The 19785-nt window shown below is 41.4% G+C and overlaps 1 protein-coding gene across 2 annotated transcripts in view; it reads right to left on the reverse strand.

Moving 5' to 3' along the window:
* The window catches only part of SYT7 (synaptotagmin 7), a 415280-nt gene that overhangs the window by 169691 nt on the left and 225804 nt on the right, over positions 1 to 19785 (reverse strand). For both annotated transcript variants that reach the window (XM_044270331.1, XM_044270329.1), the window contains exon 3: positions 5923 to 6005. In XM_044270331.1, the coding sequence (XP_044126266.1) occupies positions 5923 to 6005 (83 nt within the window). The remainder of the gene's footprint in view (positions 1 to 5922; positions 6006 to 19785) is intronic.

Here is a 19785-nt window from a genome sequence, read left to right on the forward strand (position 1 = left end):
AGCAGGCATCTCTTTCCATTTCTTATGTTAATAGGCAGGACCAAGAAGTACAGACCAGTTGGGACCTAGTAAGCTTTAGAACAACAGCGGCAGGAATCAGGGGGAGAGCCATGCTTCATTTTTTAGTTAAACCCATTCTGCTTCATGCATATAAAACACTGAATCCCGCTTTGACAATCCCTATGATCTGAAAAAATATTCGCTTTTCTTCAAGATGTCTTCTACAATTCTATATTTTCCTTATGAAATTGATATTTCCAAGATTTTGATATTGATGACCTATTCTCAGGATAGGTCATCAATATCTGGTTAGAGGGATTCTGACTCTTGGCACCTCAGTCAATCAGATGTTTGAACAAGTGAGCACTGCAGTCCCGTCCTAGGCCAGTGACGTCATGTTCATCGGTCATATGGCTTAGGGCAGTTTAGTTCCATTCAAGTTAATGGGTTTGGGCTGCAGTTCCAACCACAGCCACTATACAAAGCAAGGCACTGTGCTTGGTAAGCTGTGAGCAGGTTGCAACACTCACTGTGACCTCTTCAAACAGATGAATGGCAGGGGTACTGGAAGTCGGACCCAACCGATCTAATATTGACCTATGCCGAGGATAGGCCATTAATATCAAAATCCTGGAAAACCCCTTTAAACAAAATATATTTTATTAAGGGAATGTGAATAGATACAGTGACACCTGGTCCAAGTTATGTCTGACATGGAAAGTTTTCCCTTGATACTCTTCAAAGCACCTAGACGCTTTCACCTTTACTAGTTGAGGTCTACGGGTCAAAAACTATCTAAAGCAGAATACAATCATTATAATTAGAGATAAGCAAAGTTTCGAAAAATTTAATTCAGTAACTTCGCCGAAGTTAGCCAAGAAATTTGATTTGGTTCATCACAAATGGCTATAAATCAGGTACTGTATACCCAGGACACTCTGCCTTAGGGTACGGCCACACTGAGCGGCCATACTGCAGTGAGGAACCGTGCAAGCAATTATCCCGCAGCTGCCTTTCACTTAATAATGAAGACCACACTCTATACTCCTTCCTCATTAATGGCCGTGCAGCACCTTTAAACAGGGCTGTTGCTGGTATAGGGTTTGGCTGGTTAGGTGGGGGACAATATGCATATTATTGCTGTTATGGCCTGCCATTCCCTGTAGGTTATTTGACAGTAAACACAGAATATTAATCAGCTCTGGCATACCCACTTCTCCAACCCCACCGCTCTCCTACCCTACAGATGCGAGCCCTTCTTCTGCCATCTGCTTTTCCTCCTTTTCCACATCATCTAATATCGATGAGAATCAGGAACATCCAGCTCCTCCTCTCTCTGCATCTTGCTTACTTTTCTAGGAAATGAAAAGAAGTAAAGCAAGCCAAAGATGAGGATGGTCATCATTAAGACCTGGCCCCCCTAACGGGTGCAGACTGGATGGTATTGGTTGGCATGCTGGCACCGGAATAAAAAAAGGCTTTTATCTTATTGGTATTGAATTACATTTAGTAATAAGTAATTGCAGGGATAAATAAATAAAACTGAAGCAGAATAAGTCTCCCTGCAGTCTCCCTGCACTCTCGCTCACCAATATTATTCTACTTATCATTTTCAGCAACACTGTCCCCGGCGCATGAGCGCTCGCCACGTCTCTCGCTACGCTCAGCTCATGGGACAATGGCGGAGACCACGTGGCATGAGGATTTTATAGGGCTGTAACATTACAGGGGCTGGCTGCACAGCAGTATTGGTGATCTTGCGTTCCCGTGCTTCTTACTTTCACTTTGTAACACGTGCAGCTGCCGTTTTAGGAAAAACTAATTCATTGTCACGAAACGCGAGGAAATTCAGATTCTTTGTGACTTTAATTTTTCCTAAACTTTGGACTGAATTCCGCTTCAAATGCTTTGCTCAACAATAATTATAATGCAGCACTTATAGAGGATAGCAGCCATAGAAAAGCTTTTGAAGGGCTTTTCTTAAAGCACTGCCTTCCCTGCCTCAGCCTCCAGTGAGAATTAATTTATGATCAATTCATACACTGTAGTTCTTCCTACAATACATGATTGACTCCATCAGTATACAAAGACCACGCATCATCACAGCCCACAGCACAAAAGATACAACACAACATCATTCTTTCCTTGAGATTTTAAACTTCAGTGTACAGACCTTGAAAATATTTGCTTTTAAAATCCTTGACAAGGAATTGAACCAGAGTAGTGTATGTGTAATACAGGGTTGTCAGTGAGTTGAAGTCATGCCTGGTTTTGTAGTTAGTAGTAGTTTATTACTTATTAGAGTAGACTGGGGGTTTTTGAGACCATCAGAGGAAAAAAAAAATCAGGGCCCAACCCATATATCACCAAGTCTCAGGTTTTCGATTCCGAGAAATAGACCCTAGAGGCAAAGTATTGGCTCCAAATGGGTTTTTTCTCCTGGATCTCTGGGCCCCACCATTGGTATCAGAGACTGGGCCCACTGAAAGATCATCTGGTGGGCCAGTCCAAGGCAGATATTTATTTAAAAAACACACCTGTATTCAACTATTTTTCAAGAAAAATACATTTTTGCCCAAATCCATAGAATATCTGCTACAGCTGCATTGAGCACTAAAAGGTCGGCAAAGTTAGGAGAAGCTGCCACCAGTGTGTTCTATGGAATTTTCCCATTATAGTCTAGAGGAGATATGGAAATATCCAAATCTGTACAAGGTTTCCATTCTCGTGATCATGAGGTTCTTGGTGGTTAGACTATAACCTGAAGATTGGAGAGTGTCGGACCATCATAAATATCATAAATGTATGGATATGCCATAAGGCATGTTCTGACTGTAATCTAGTTGGGTCTAGTAGCTTAATTGAAACGGGGTTGTGCCACCACTAGATGTTATTTTAATATAATTCAGCATGAAACATTAGTTATTTTTGTAATTTATTTTCTGTTACGAAAATACTCCAATATTGAGATATCCTCTTTAGTTCATGATAATGGTGCCCCCTGGTGTTCTATCTATATAGCAATGTGCATATCCACTTACTGAGGTGGTCGAACAAATTCAATCCAACTGTCAAATACAGCCAGCAATATCTACTGTTGGAAACAGTAACAGTTACAGGGAGAAAGCTGCAGCAGAAAGGACATGCTCCCTGAGAAAGGACAACTCCCCCCAAGCTGCCAATCTGAAATGAATCTAGCAGAGGACCTGGAGCAATGAATTACATGAGCTCTGGATAACAGGGACAGGACTGGTTTTAGCTTTGTTAGAAAGAGATTGTCATATACTATATGATGTCTGATTTTCATTTTTACCTCAACGATGGCATTTAAGTTGGTCATCTACAGTAGTGTAATGTCTGCCAAACTCGCTGAGCTCAGCAACAAGCCTTTAATGTTTATGGGGACTTCCTAACTGTCCTTTGATAGCAGATATCAGATGAAGAAGGATCAGGCAGTTGGATTCCAACATTCCTGATTCCTTTTCTTAACAGGGAGATAAGCTGCTGCTAGAGTCCTGGCAATAGCATTCTCCGAACACGAGCATGCTTGGCCACAGCAAGAGCGTTAGAGATATGCTCGGCCAACAGCTAAAACATATGGCCAGCTTTGGGATAAACTATATGTTAAATGGATGTAATAGTTGAATGGATATAAATAGTGTTACAGCGAATCGAAATCCGTGACGTGGACTTCGGTTCAAATTTCAGGGAAAATTATATTTCCTGCAAAGCCGAAATTGCCTCCTGCTTCGTGGTAGCTAATCGATTTTCCATGAAATAGTATAAAAAAACAAAAAAATCATACTATACTTATCCATTTGCTCGTGACAAACTTTTTAAATACGAACTTTTGAATACTTTGCTCATCTCGAAATATAAAATATGTACGGCATGGATAGACAGGAACGTAGGGTAAAAACCTGGCATTCTAGAACATGATAGGAATTGAAAGTGCCACACCACCATGTAGGAAAGCTCACTTTGACTTTGGAACAATTCTTGGGCTACCGTTCACCATTGTAGAGTGCCAGGGTCTCTTGATTTTTATAATTGGTTGGGACATGTCAGAAGAAGGGTTATCTTTGTAAATTAGAACAGCATCTATCATAAACATGAATTAAAAAAAAATATTGTAGTATAAAAAATACCCTAAATCTGCAGCTTAAGGGCGTCTAACTCTGAGCAGCCGAGATATGCAAGAACTACTGGAGATATAAAATGCATATCAGCCAGATAATGAATTAGTACATTAGAATTCTGCTGAATGATGGAAAAAAATTGAATCTGTGGATTGAATTACATTAGAAAGAATTTACATGATAAAACCTATTCCGATGAATTTGAGACATTCTGCAAAGACTAAAATACCAGCAATCTCTACAGGTTTAACACCAACGCAAGAGTAGCTGGAGAGATCGATAGCAAAAATATATAGTTGGAATGACTTAGCATACAGAACCGGTGGGTAGCTTGATGTACAGTACATGTCCGTGGCTCCAAGCATTGCCTAACCACTGACTGTATACATTGAGACCAGCATGCAATTGAAAATCAGAACAGATTATCCCTTCGTACTTATGACAATGTTGAGCACAGATATTTTTCTCCATATGAGTTATCTTCTAACGCAACTCAGTACTGAGCTGAAGAATATTTCACGGGAACCGTGAAAACTCAACAACACATTTTTATGAGGAAAAGAACAGTGAGATAAATATCTCCCCCGTTCACAGTCATAACCATCCACTTTCTTATGCCATAAAGAGCACAGAGCTGTACCGCGATATGATGAAGCAGAGGGATGGAACCATATTTTATAGGCCCTCAGCTAATTCATAATCCAAGTTTTAATAACAAAGTCGACTCTTGAAGGCACTGAAACAAAAGGTCCTAAGAATAATGTCGCAGATGGAAGCAAATTTAGATTTCTCCCAGAATATTATTATAGCGATTTTTTAATACACAGCAAAACCTATTATTCTCGAATCTAAACAAGCATGTGCATATAGACGGGAAAAGTGGCATCAGCCAAGATTAGACAAAAGCTGATTAAATACTTTGTACTGTACTCAGTGCTGAGAAAGATAACATGAATAGTTTTGTTGTATTCGCAGGAGGAGAATCGAAAGCTCTCAATGGAACGTGCTAAGACAAAAAACCTTATTTGGCCATTGATTATTTTTTATTTATTTCCACTTTATTGGTGAGAAAAAGAAAAACCTGGAGGAGAAAAATACAAAAGTGTAAGGGAGAAAAAGAGAATACTATGGTCTGGAGGAAAAAAAAAACATGATTCTAGGCTTCCTTCGTTCTCCAAGTTTTAACACTGTTAAATTAAGCTGGTCTGGGCATTCCTGGGACTCTTGTACCAATGGAGATAACGCACAGCCACTCAAATGATATGAGTCACCCTCAAAATGACAGCTCCATTGTGGTATGTAAAAGTGTCTAAGAAGGCAAATAATATGTGTACCTATATGAAAACGATTCAACTGGAAAACCTGCTGTGATGTATTGTCGAAGTTTTGAAAGTTGACTTCAGGAAATTTCCCAAAAACATTAGAAGCTTGGTTTTAGGTGAATGGAAATTGTGAATTAGACGCCTCTCCTGTGGTCATGAATGAAATGAAGCTCAGTCTGTAAGTGCAGAACATTCATTGTCCAGGAAGTATTGTGTTCTGATACGTAAATATGTAGAAGTATACTGTGAAGTATTCCTGGGATGATATTTTTTGCCATTGTCACCGACTCAGGACAGGGAAAGGGATCAATTTACCACAAGAGGGAAAGACATGTAGGTTTGTTCCACAGCCTAGGACTAGGCATGCTTAAGGTCATTCAGGGAGGCTGGCTTTTTTTAGGTTCTTCCATAGATTTTAAGGCACTACTATGAAAAATTACTCCAAATTTTAGTATACTTACTTTAAAGCTTTCTTCTCGTTCCGGATTCCACGACTGGAGTCAGGGGTTCCTACTGTGTCCAGAGAGTTTTTGTAGCGTTTCCCCTAGAAATATTGAAAAAAAATTGTTAGCAAACACTTTCTATAGCTTCTAATAAAGATTATCTTGCTTTTTTTAGAGCTATACATCCTTGACCTTCACCAGCCATGTGTGCTTGCTGATTCAAGGTTATTTTAAGGAATGACTGCTTAAATCTAGAGATGAGCACATTTTTTTACATTTGAATGAATCGGTAGGCAGATTCGATTAGGTCATGAATACCTTTGACCCAAATTGAAAGTGCTCAGATTGCCCTGAATAGTTTTGCATGACACTCTGAGGTATCCAACCCTCTCATTGTCAAGGTTCCTCCCGTGACAGAGGTTAGAAGATCTAAGAGACTGGCTGCATGTTAGGTCATCTGACAGCCTATCTGTTTTTACTTCTTGCAGTGTTGTTGTTGGTAATGACCACACCTCTTGTCTCAGGTGTAGCTTGTGGTCATTACTGCTCCTCTATTTAGTTCAGACACTTCATACCATGCAGTTCTCTGCCTGGAGTTGGAAGAGCTGGTGTGTGGTCCTCATCTGAGTTCCTGCTCATCCATTTTCTATTGAAGATAAGTGTACTTCTCTTGGTATTTTGTTGCTCCCATTTTTTAATTATTTACTAGGCCTCAAGGAGACGCTGGTTCGTTCATCTGGGAAGGAACCAGTAGTCTAAGACCCTGTCACTAATCCTAGGGATTTTCAGGGTTACTAGGGCCTAGGTTTACGGTATATGAATATTCCCACCTTCAGGGTCTATTAATACTGACAGGAGTCAGGGCTAGGTTTAGGATTTCCTTAGGGGTTACTGTTTCCCTTTCCCTAGCCTTGAGGCCTAGTTCCTGGTCATTTTCCTTCTGCTATCATTCTGGTGTTCCTTCCCTCACCCTACACTGTGACACTCATGCTCTTTAACATCAAGACAGCATTATGGGTAAACGGATGGTGGTTGGTGGTAACACAGAGCCTGTTCAATTTTAAATTAAAACATGGCTCACAAATTGTCCCTTTTTGATGAGAAATGCCTTCTTCTCAGTCTTCTGACCTGTAATATAATAACCACTATTTTGAGTGATTTGTTCAAATTGAATCAGAAAAGATTAAATCTGGCTGGAATCCAAATTTATGGGAAATTTGAGACAAATTTGATTAATTTAGAATCAAATCACTCATCTCTACTTACAGCCATGATTAACCCAATAAACTCTTGGCAGAATAAGCTGCAGGTAAAAGTTTAGATGCCCCACCAGGTGACTGAATGTTGGAGCATAAGGGAGCATTCACACGACCAGTGCTTTTCTTCCGTGTCCGTTCCGCAATTTTTGCGGATAATGCACGGACCCCTTCATTTCTATGGGTCCGCAAAATTTGCGGAATGCCTTTCATTATCATCCGTGTGCTGTCCGTTCCGTGTGTCCGTTCCTTTTATTTTAGAACATGTCCTATACTTGCCTGCAAATTGCGGTCCGTGGCCCCATAGAAAGTTATTGGGTCCGTTAAAACGGATAGTACACGGAAATGCATCCGTATGTCATCTGTTTTTTGCGGACCCCTGAACCATTTCAGTCCCATTTCAGTTTTTTGCAGACCGTGAAAAACGGATGACACATGGAAGCACCATGTCCGTATTATACAGACTTACGGAACGGAAACGGAAAGATAACTGAAGACATACGGAACACACGGATCCGTGATTTGCGGACCGCAAAACCAACACGGTCGTGTGAATGCTCCCTTATCAAAAAGTAGTCTACAAGTTATATGTCTGAATAGATCCTAGAAGAAGTAAAGTATCTTGTCTCAGTAGATTTTGGAGTCTACAAGTTTCTAGGAAATATGGAGCACATCATTGGCTTACTTGTATTTATTCAATATATACAGTCAGGTCCATAAATATTGGGGCATCAACACAATTCTAACATTTTTGGCTCTATACACCACCACAATGGATTTGAAATGAAACAAACAAGATGTGATTTAACTGCAGACTGACAGCTTTAATTTGAGGGTATTTACATCCAAATCAGGGGAACGGTGCAGGAGATACAACAGTTTGCATATGTGCCTCCCACTTGTTAAGGGACCAAAAGTAATGGGACAATTGGCTTCCCAGCTGTTCCATGGCCAGGTGTGTGCTATTCCCTCATTATCCCAATTACAATGAGCAGATACAAGGTCCAGAGTTCATTTCAAGTGTGCTATTTACAGCACATCTTGTTTGTTTCATTTCAAATCCATTGTGGTGGTGTATAGAGCCAAAAATTTTAGAATTGTGTTGATGTTCTAATATTTATGGACCTGACTGTAGCTATAAAAATTACTAATTAAGTTAACCAACAAAAGAGATATCTTTTGGCTAGTATACATAAATGTGTAACAAGTAAGGGTAGGTTCACATCTCAGCTAAAATAATGCATTATTTTGTCCGGCAGAGGAACAGACTATTGGCTTTACCATATCCGGCATAGCGGACACCCCATTGCTCTACCGGGTCCCCATTCACTATAATAGGATCCAACAGCTTTATATTTAAATGCTGGGTTTCTGCCAGAAAAATACAACTGCATGAAGCTGTATTTTTCTGGAAGAAAGCTGGCATTTAGGCTGGAAAGCTGCTGGATCCCATTATAGTAAATTGGGATCCGGTGATGTACAGCTATGCTGGATACAGTAACTCCGGTAGTTTGTTCCTCTGCTGGAAAAGACTACTGGATTACCTTAGCGGAGATGTAAAGCTACCTTAATATAGTATATGACCAAAGTTCATTACAAGGTAAGCTCTTTTTCAAGTTACAGAACTCAAAGTGATATCAGACAAGGAAGATACACAGAAACAGAAGAAGGACTCCACCACTGGAAATGTCCCCAATAACAGCTAATTGAGAATCAGTGGTCTTCTATTGACAAAACCAGTCCTTCACCCTCAGTTCTGAGACCTCATCTCCAAAGACTCGTGTTTATCATTTACAAAGCTCTGCAAGATGTAAGCATCCTTGAAATCGTTCCACCATAAATTCCCTTCAGGACTTAGGGCTGTATTACATTAAAAGATTTTGCAAGCAATTGTCAGAAAGGAAGTGTTTCTTCCCGGCAATTGCCTGCTCGTCGGTGAAGAAGACCACTGTATTTTCATGCAGTGATCTCTACAGTAATGCCCTTGCTCGTCCTCATACTGAATTACTGTTTGCAAGGACATGTCCCTAACTTGGAACACTCATCTGGACCTTCATTGCAAACTGTTAATAATTCATTTATAATTTCTAGCAGGAATAATAAAGGGATAGCGCATCATAGACTCATAAGCATAGATGTTCCAGAATTGTTATTACATGGGGAACTCAAGTAGTTACTACTTCAGATATATCAGGAGAGTTAACAGGCCCTCTTTAACAAACTAATGACTGATAAAGAGCAGTAATACACAGTGCATTACAAGATGCCTCCAATATCAATTTGCTGCTCTTAAAGATATAACGGCCTCAGCACTTGTTATAATAATCAATACTTTATTCTTATAGTCAGTCCATAAGTGCACATCACGAGATGTTTACTAAGCGTTCTATTCATAACTCATCAAGAGCAAAAAACAAAAAGCAAAGTTGAGCATTCAAAAACATTATAAGCCATCTCAGGTGGCTTTTAGGTAGAAGGTAGTAGGATCACAGTAAAGATTTTATTTGTCTCTCTCTGTATCCGGTGCTTCGAAGTAAATTGGGCATATAATGATTTGAAGAGGGAAGTGAGGAATGCTTGATGTCTCCTTTCTCTGACCATCAGATTTTAGTACTAGCTGGATATGACCTTTTTTGTTTACAATTTCAGGAGAGTTTTATCTTCAGCCTCGGAGTCTCCCAGAATATAAAGAAGGCATTCGTTTTACTTGTCTGGTGAAATAGCAGAAAAGAGAAGGTTCTGTAGAGTACGCCATAGAAATGAAGAGTTTTGTCTGGTACTAACTTTCATGTATCACTGGCAATGGGTGATGCCTCCACGGCTCCATGATCATGGGCTGGTGGCACGTCCAGACCCTGGCAGCCAATAGAAAAAGGTGACTTAGTAAGGAGTGGAGTGTGGGTTTCAAGGAAAGTTTATTTATGATTTATATAACAAAGAATGGGGAGAAGTCCCTGTACTTTCACACAATTTCATTTCATTTAATAGAGAATGGTGTAACTAGCAAATTTTTTAATCACTTAATTTAAAAAATATGCCTACGTCCACCTGAAAAAAGCTGTAAAGTCATGGCCACTAGGTGTCCCACTTCCACCTAATTTGAAGTCCACTGACAGTTGTCAGGCAAGATCCTTCCTTAGTAACAGAAGATGGCTGAGAGGAAGTGTGGGCATGTCAGATCTAAGTAAGATCCTGAGCCTGATAACTGTTTCTACACTGCTTTTGAAGATTTTTGGAGCCTCCTGGGTGTCTGTAAGTGTGATTTCCCCATCATGATCTGTTCTGTGAGCTCTGGATATGAAAAAAAACATACTGAGAAGCAAGGGAAAGGACGTCACAGCAGTACAGTGTGGGCAGAAGGGAGACTTCCCCTGCTTCTGAGTGAAATGCATCTAGCCGTGCGGCTGAAACAGAGGATAATATGGCTGAAAAAGACTTTACAGAAGCCCAAAACACATCCGTTCTTTCATAGTTATGATTGTACAAAGAAGCACAGCCATTATCCAAATGTTTTTTGAAAAGTCAGGTAAGCTTGGCAAAGGGAACTGTGTCAGGCGCGGTGTGGGTGGTAAACTCCACACCGAACACAGGAGGGAAACTGAAAAGGTACTAGGCCTGGAAACAAGGGAAAGGGGAAAGATCACCACCTAGTGAATCCCTAAACTGAGCCCTGACTACTACCAGTATGAACAGACCTTGATGGTAGGAATGTTCATACACTGGAACCTAGAGCCCTATCTGACCCTAAAAGGCCCTGGAAATAGTGTCAGGACAAAAGTACCAAAACATAGGGGAATACAACAAACTAGAAATAGAAAAAAAACACTTAACTCTGAAGTACGCGGACCAAACACCAGTATTTCCACAACCAGAAAGGAGCTATCAACTACAAAACATGATGGGTGAGACCAGACTAAATAGAGGAGTTGGAATGACCACTTAAGCTACACCTGAGACAAGAGGTGTGGTCATAACCAGCAAAAACACAGAAACAAGTGAAACCAAGAGGCTGTCAGATCACATCACGTGTAGCCAGTCTCTTAGATCTTCTGACCCCTGTCATGGTAGAGACCGTGACAATCTGGTAGAGGAAGGAGGAAATGGCAAGGAACATTGTACCTTCTTGCCAGAGTTCTTTGTTTTCCTTCTAATAACTACAATATCTAGCACGGGGATGTAATTACCTGAGTAGCAGTCAAGGCAGCTGCTATGGGACCCAAGAACTAAAGGGCTTATTTCCTCTGAAATATAAGGTGCAGTCATGGTAGAAAATTGAATGTGACCCCATCTTGCGTTTTTTACTGAAGAGTTACTCAGCTATCTCTGCTGTGTGCATCATCCCTTCTCTGCAACACTGCTTTTTGCATTCTCCTTGTGCTATGACATTATTGGGGTACAGCCACACTGTCAGGTTTTCTGATGCTGTTTTAGAAGCCAGAAACAGGAGTGGACCATGAAAGGAGAGAAAGTATAAAGGACAGATACCACTTCTGTTTTTTGAATTCACTCCTGGCTTTGGGTTTTATAACTGCATGCAGAACCCGGACCGTGTGGCCGTACCCTTGCAATATCCCTGTACTAGGAGACGATAATGCATGCATGTGACGTTTTTTTCTTATTGTATACGCTGTTTGTGTAATTCCTCTTCTGTAACACAACTGAGTAGATTTGCTATGGGGCCGCCATGATTACTTGCTGTCTCTGATCCTTTAACTCTATTATAGATTGCATTCGAAGCAATACTCCAACTAGTCAGAAGTAACTTGAATTTGTTGTATTATAGATACAAGTACACCTGCATTCCTTCTTGAATACTGATGCGAATAGAGATAGAAAGGAGCAGACTAGGATTTAAACTTGCACTATGAACGGTCACTGCTGGGTATTAAATTAGGGTACCTGCCTGTTACCCAAAGTAAAAAGCCTGCTTTAAAGGGTAACTAAAGTTTTGATTCAATTTTTGTTAAAATGTCCCTAATGCCATAAGAACTCTATCTGTATTATCCTTTTTTAATGTATTTTAATAAAGTATATTATGAGGTGTCTTCAGCTTCTACCCATAGTGAATCGGCCCCGGCTGGCGGCTCGCGCGCATGTGGGGAAGCTAACTGGTTTTCCAGAGGAGATCTTTGGTGTGACGTCACACGTGCCTCTAGTGGTTGCCTACAGGAATAAAAAAAACATCCTGTAGGCAACCGTAGGGGCACGTGTGACGTCACACCGAAGATCTCCTCAGGAAAACCTATTAGCATCCCATGTCCGCACGAACCACTGACCCGGGCCGATTCACTACAAGTAGAAGCTGAAGACACCTCGTACTGGTCCGCACAAGCCACTCGCCGGGGCCGATTCACTACGAGTAGAAGCTGAAGACACCTCGTACTGGTCCGCACGAGCCACTGGCCGGGGCCGATTCACTACAGGTAGAAGCTGAAGACACCTCGTACTGGTCCGCACGAGCCACTGGTCGGGCCGATTCACTACAGGTAGAAGCTGAAGACACCTCGTACTGGTCCGCACGAGCCACTGGCCGGGGCCGATTCACTACAGGTAGAAGCTGAAGACACCTCGTACTGGTCCGCACGAGCCACTGGCCGGGGCCGATTCACTACAGGTAGAAACTGAAGACACCTCGTACTGGTCCGCACGAGCCACTGGCCGGGGCCGATTCACTACAGGTAGAATCTGAAGACACCTCGTACTGTATACAGTAGCTCTGGGATCACCGAACAAGCTCCCCAAGGGATTACAGTAGTGGCAAGTGAATTGACCAAACTATTGAATCAAGTAAGGAGATATTTTTTATCGGTTACTATTGTCATGTTAGTATTGTATTGATATATTGATACGGAGCCCGCGGTCACAGTGTGAATGTTTAACCCAATAAACAGGTCAGCGCGAGTAGACGATATAATAAAAAAAGGTCCTGGTAACCGTGTACAGTGAAAACTGCCATAACATTGCTGATACAGAAGGGAAGTATTATACTGTACTGAATTATATACCGGTATACTGTACTGTTTCACTGCCATACCATTGTGTATTGTACTGCTTCATGCTATATAATGCTATATGTCATAATTCTATACTATGGCACACTATACTAGTATATTATAATATATTGTATCACACCATACTGTACAGTAATATCCCTTACCATACTATAATATACTATACGGTACTAAACTATACCGTACTACGCCATGGCAAATCATTCCATCTGTATTGCACTACACCGCATATTGTATATTACACTATACCATACAATGCTATTGTGTACCACGCCAAGTGTTCAGCTAATGGACCCCTAGACTGGTTTCAGGAATAACACTGACTACGGTACATGGCCAATGCTATTATAACACATAGCAAGGGGCGTTGAACAAGTAATAAACTTATATCTGTGAGTTTTGAGATAAACAGATTAGTCCACACAGTGCAGTCCCAGACCATGAAAGATGCACAAAGCCAGATTTGTGCAGAGAATTTCCTATTATAATCACCACTGTCAGGAGTCGACATATCGCCCAGGAACAGACTAGAAAGATTTCACACAAATTATCAAACAGATGTAACTCGGATGCACCAGGCAGCTATGACGTCTTTCTGACTAACTTGCTTTATATATAGTTTTACTTATGAATTATTAAATCCTCTCCAAATGCGCCTGGCAGGAGAGAACAGGTTTTAATGGGGCCTGGGAAAGAGAACAGAGGGTTTGATTCTCTCTTAGACGACTGAATGTTTAGCACAGTTCTAGCACCCCAAGGATCTGTGAGGGAGGCTATGGATGTGAATTGTTTCTGCGGCTGATTCATTTTTTCATGACTTTAGGGAATATGCTTACCTTACCAGAAGTGTTATTTAAAAATTAGGAATTTAGTAGAATCCTCTTTTCTAAATATGAAATTACCAGTTTTCTCGAAGGAATATTTTAGGTCACAAATCAGGTGGTGACCCACTGCATCCCTGAACAGAATTGGCTTGGGGGATACTTCTAAAGACAAGTGCCCCCCTCTGGTTTTCATCCTTTAACAGGGATCTGGACTCTGCTACAGGGGAACCACCAGGCCGCTACCTCTAGGAGTAATCTCTTTTGGGTGATAGCTGACCTACTTTGGTCAAGATACACCGATGCGTACCAACGTTGGGACAGGCAAAATCGTAGTCAAAGAAAAAGCCAAGATCAAGGCAGACAGTGTTTTTTTCAATATAATTATCAGTCCAAAAGTTGTAGCAGACAGCACTGGGGTCAATGTGGTAGTCAAGCATAGATCAGGTCAGGCAATCTGAGGGTCAAATCCAGTAAGCAGGCAGAAGTCAAGCACGGAAAGTCAGAATGGAATCTAGCCTACCTTTGCATAGACTAGCAAGACAGAATACTTATTGCTCAAGAACCCTCCTATAGGGGAACGTGTCTTAAATACCCTAGGAAGGCTAGCCATAGGCTGGACACATTAGAGTGTGTACTAGCCCTTTAAAAGCCATAGGGAGGGTGCATATGTCCCTTAGAGACAAATTGAGGACAGTGCTGGCAAGAAAAGTAATAGGTAATAGTGAGGTGGATGGAGCAGTACTACTCCGGCAGCTGTGCCTTGAGATGGGATGGAAAAAGGGACACGCCAGTGTGCAAGGACAGCTGGAGCATTGGAGTGTGAAATGGGCCAAGTCTTGCAGTGGCCATGCCCACCAAACCACCGGTATGACATTTTCTTGCAGTGAAAAACGTAGGGCCTTATACGCTTACAAAAATCTATAAGTATACGGACACCAATGTGACATCAACCTCCGCAACCCCTATAGTTGAGCCCTTGGTTCATGCATACTCAATGGTTATGCTGTACCTACACATTTCAGGTAGGGTAAAGACTGGGACCTTGTGGCTTGTGAATAAATGCTATCTATGAATATTATATGTGGTCCAACAACTGCGATGGAGAGACATTTGAGATCTCTGAGGCAGCTACTCCATAAAATCTGATAGCTCAGAAAGATAAATGAGGTTTTTTCATGATAATATTAGATTAAGGAACTTATCGCTAAAGCATTGCTTGGTACCAAATGTAAAGCAAAGTGGTCGCAACGCAATGTGTGATACTGGACCCAGCTGCCATGCCCTCTGGCACTATAACCTGATATAATGGACAACCATGAAATGGAACAACAAAGTAACAGAGACCCTGCTTAGGGTGGGCGCAGCTCACAAGAGATACTTTTCAAATATCTGCCATTAGGCTACTATGCCCAACTTGCCCCAAACATATTAAAGTACATTAAAATGAAACCTTTATTGCATCATTCATATTAAAAGTAGTGATAATAAAAGTTAGTGAAAAGATTAAATATAGCAAGCCTAGATGAGTTTTCTTTGAACGTACAGCTAGGGATGACAGGTGTGCACAACCTGTACAATCCCTACACTGCTGCTTGTAGTACTAGTCTCCTATACAAATTCAGTTCACTTCACTGACTTGATTGTTGATTAAGGCCTCATTCACACACACATTGGTTGCTATGACGCCGTGCGCTTCGTGCCGCCGCCACTGTACAGTAATTACACTCGTATGATCTATACGAGTGTATTACTGTACAGCGGCGGCGGCATGGAGCACACGGCGTCATAGCAACCAATGACGCCGTGCGCTCGTACACTCAGCAGGACAGGTTTTCACGGATCGTGGTCCGTAAAAAACCACGTATGTGAGAATGAGGCCTTATTCAACAATTAAGTCAGTGAAGTGAACTGAATTTGTATAGGAGACTAGTACTACAAGCAGCAGTATAGAGATTGTACAGGATCGTACACACCTGTCATCCCTAGCTGTACTTTCAAAGAAAACACATCTAGGCTTGCTATTTTTGCAGCGTCCCACATATGTGTGTAAATGGGACACTTCAAACATCTTAATGTATCCACATGTGTTTATTTGCATTTTTATGGTATTCTCTATTATCAGGCTGGCAATTTCATTTACATCCATTCGCCCCTAGGTGGTGCTGGCACCACGTAATATATATATATATAGTGGGGGGGGGGGGTGTCTAGCTTAGAGCAGAGTAGAGGAGGATGTTAGTAGTTGGTGAGAGGAAGAGAAGCAAGTTCATGGAGGAGAGAAACACACTAAAGTCACCATGTAGCGGTGTTCCTTTCCTCTGGGCCCTGATCAAGCCTGGAGAAGATAACTACAGAAACCAAGCACCAAACAGTAAGTCTATACACCAAGATGCAGAGAGACTAGTGAGGGTAACATCTAACTATAGCTTATGGACCTCATCAGCACAAGTGACCAGGAGTAGCTTTCCAAGTGCCTGGACACAAATGGACAGTTAATGCGCAGAATTTTCTTTATCACTAACTAAACCTTCCGGGTATTAGTGAAAACCAAAAACCTTTCTAGAAGAGTTTCCTGCCAAAGAATGAAGGCAGATGTGTTTGCCTGCCGTGAGGGGAACACCCTTAAAGGATAACTCCTAAATAAATAGTTAATAGCATCTTTAGTGCCAGAGTGCTGTAAAGAGTGAACTTAGGATTACCACCAGGATCCTTGCCTGTGGAGTATCAGCATTAGAGGAATTCCTCCACTGACAACTGCCACTACCTGATAATAGGACTACCAGTGAACTTATTATCTGTGATATACAAAACGCTTTCCATTGATGAACTGTACCAACTGTCCAGAGACTATTGATTCTTCAGTAAATGTTCAACTGGTTTACAACAACCGACTCCCATTCTTACTACTACTCTCAACATTTGCACCTAACGGAGCTGGCGTCACGAACCAGGTGCCCAGCCGCAAAAGCACCTAACACAAATTACCATCAAGGGAAACCTCAACCAACATATGGCTGGTATTCCCTGCAACCGAGAGTGCCCCAGAGGATTTCGTGCTGTCTTCCCATCCACTGCACTGCCGGGACAACTAAACAGTGAGTACTACTATCCTCAGTACCTTATCACTAGTACGCTCACGCGCACATCCTCCATGGGAAGCCCTGGCATGTTGCATCCTACCTGGCATTAAGAATCTTGGGCACCTATCTCACCAGCTACATTTCCGCTTTCTTACAACCTTTCCGCTCTAGAAGGTCCTGGTCTGTATAAAAAAGAAAGAAATACTGCACCACCACAACTATGCCTGGCATCTCAGCTAAGCCCCATTCAATTGAGTTAGGCTGTGGTGCAATTGCAGGGACAACCTATGAAAAAAGGGGGCACTATTCAGACTTCAAAGCAAATCAAAGCGATTTTTATCACTATGTTGCTGTAGGCTACTTCTTATATGACAGCACACATTGTAGAACAGCTTTTGAAGTCTATCTTCCTGACAGATGGCATTTACTATTAGTTGGCCTAATGCCATCATTAGGCTAGCAGTAAATGCCCTATCACATTGCCACATCGCCTGCCGATAAGAATAGATAAGCAGCAAGTGACAAAACTGTGTCACTTACCAGGATTTGACTACAATGTCTCTGTAATCAGCCAGTACGATAAAAAAAGTTTACCTTAAAGGGGTTATCCCCTGAGTGAAGTAAAGTAATGGAAATCAGACATTATCCTAGTACATGACAACCTCTTTCTGACAAATCTAGAACCAGCCCTGTACCTCACATGGATCCAGAGATCTCCCCGTTCATTGCTCCAATTGTTCTCCTAGATTTATTTCAAGCTGGCAGCTCAGTGGGCTTTCCCTTTCTGCTCCAGCATTCTTCCTATAACAGCTCAGAAGCCGTGTGCTTTCTGCTACTGCTATCCTCCTATTGCAACACAGGGGGTGTGTCCCTTTTGGCTGCAGCATTCTTCCTATAACAGCTCAGAAGCCGTGTGCTTTCTGCTACTGCTATCCTCCTATTGCAGCACAGGGGGTGTGTCCTTTTGGCTGCAGCATTCTTCCTATCACAGCTCAGGAGCTGTGTGCTTTCTGCTGCCGCTCTCCCTATCCCTGTCATAAATTCATACTTTGCCTCAGTTTGCCTGTGATTTTTATTAGGAGGCAAATAAAGGATTTTAAATATAAAATACAAAAGAAAAAAGATCGTGACGCGCCCCATCAGACGCTAGTACAGAGCTGTTCTTCTATAAATATCCCAGAATGTGGTACCATAAGGAGGTATCATATACATGGAGTCACAGGAACTCTGTGGGGGTCATTTACGCCAATCTTTGTTTGCCCTCTGCGGTGCTGGAGGATTCTCGGCTAATATATGATGTGCACCTTATTGTTGGAAAGGATTGGCATTTATATTTGAGATCCTGAAGTTTCTTGTATTTACTTTTACTTTTTAATTAACATTTAATAAAAGATATTATTAACATTTAATAAAAGATATTATTCTTGTGCTACACAAGTGATGGATTGGTTCTTCGTTAAGGACGTTATAGGTACTTATACTATAATATTATGTACAGTTGTGTGCTCTGTATTAGGTCAGCTATTAGGGCTCATGCACACGACCATTGTTTTGGATCGCATTTTTTGCGGATCAGATGCATACCCATTAATTTCAGTGGGGCCGCAAGAGATGCTGACAGCACATGGGTGTGCTTTCCGCATCCGTATATCTGTTCCGTAGCTCCACAAAAAATAGAACATGTACTATTCTTGACTGTTTTATGGGCAAGGATAGGACAGTTCAATGGAGGGCAGGACGTTCCGGAACACACATGGCCAGTATCCGTAATTTGCGGACCACAAAACAGGCTACAGTCATGTGACTGAGCCTTTACTGTGTCAAGCTATTTAAAAATTAAATGTTTGGCTTTGCAAAAAATGATTACATAGAATCTGAAAAAAAAATCCAAAATGACCTTGTCAATCTAAAATCCTGCCAGTCTATTTACTCAAATTTCTGAATAAATTCCGGAAGATGAGTTTTAAATCTGTTCTTAATTATCATATTTTGCCACTGGCAGCATCTTGCAAGAAATAATTATAGTGCAAAAAAAGGTTAATTGACAAAAAAAAATCTAAAAAAGTGAGAAGAATAGAGATTTTCGCGGCCACCTGTTTTCCATTATATGTTCAGATTGCTTTAACCCTACAGAATGCACGTGATCTGCTTCCATCAGAAAGACTGCATCCAAAATAGTACGTTATCGGAAATACACTAAAATTCTATAGTCTGACATGCTTTGGACGACTGAAAGTATGCTTCAACCTTGCACAGGTGGAATGCTTCGGTAAGGCAGAAGTATAGCAGGGAAACAGAGTAGGAACAACATGTCTCCACCAGAGGAGACTTCAGTGGGTCCAGGACATGACCAGATAAAGGGGCACTGCTACAAGAGATCTCATACGGTCTAGATGAGGATGCCACCTTCTGGTCTCATTTGGAGCAGATCAGTTGCAGGTAATGTATACAAAATTTTGTGAGTACCATATAAGGACTTTGGGGTCTGACCACTGTGACCACATAATCACAGTAATAGGGGTCTTGTGTCCCTTGTTGTACAAACAAAGTAAATGGGAACCAAAAAGTTGTTTCCCGCATTATGTTTTAGTCTTGCAGGAGCATGAATGTGACTGAGTAAGCTGTACTTGAAATATTTATGGTCAAAATACCATTTTAAGGGGAAACACTATGGTAATAGTTAGGTAGGCCTAGCAGGGGGCTACAAATT

This window comes from Bufo gargarizans, chromosome 10 (genome assembly GCF_014858855.1).
Source record: "Bufo gargarizans isolate SCDJY-AF-19 chromosome 10, ASM1485885v1, whole genome shotgun sequence".
NCBI classification, from domain to species: Eukaryota; Metazoa; Chordata; class Amphibia; order Anura; family Bufonidae; genus Bufo; species Bufo gargarizans.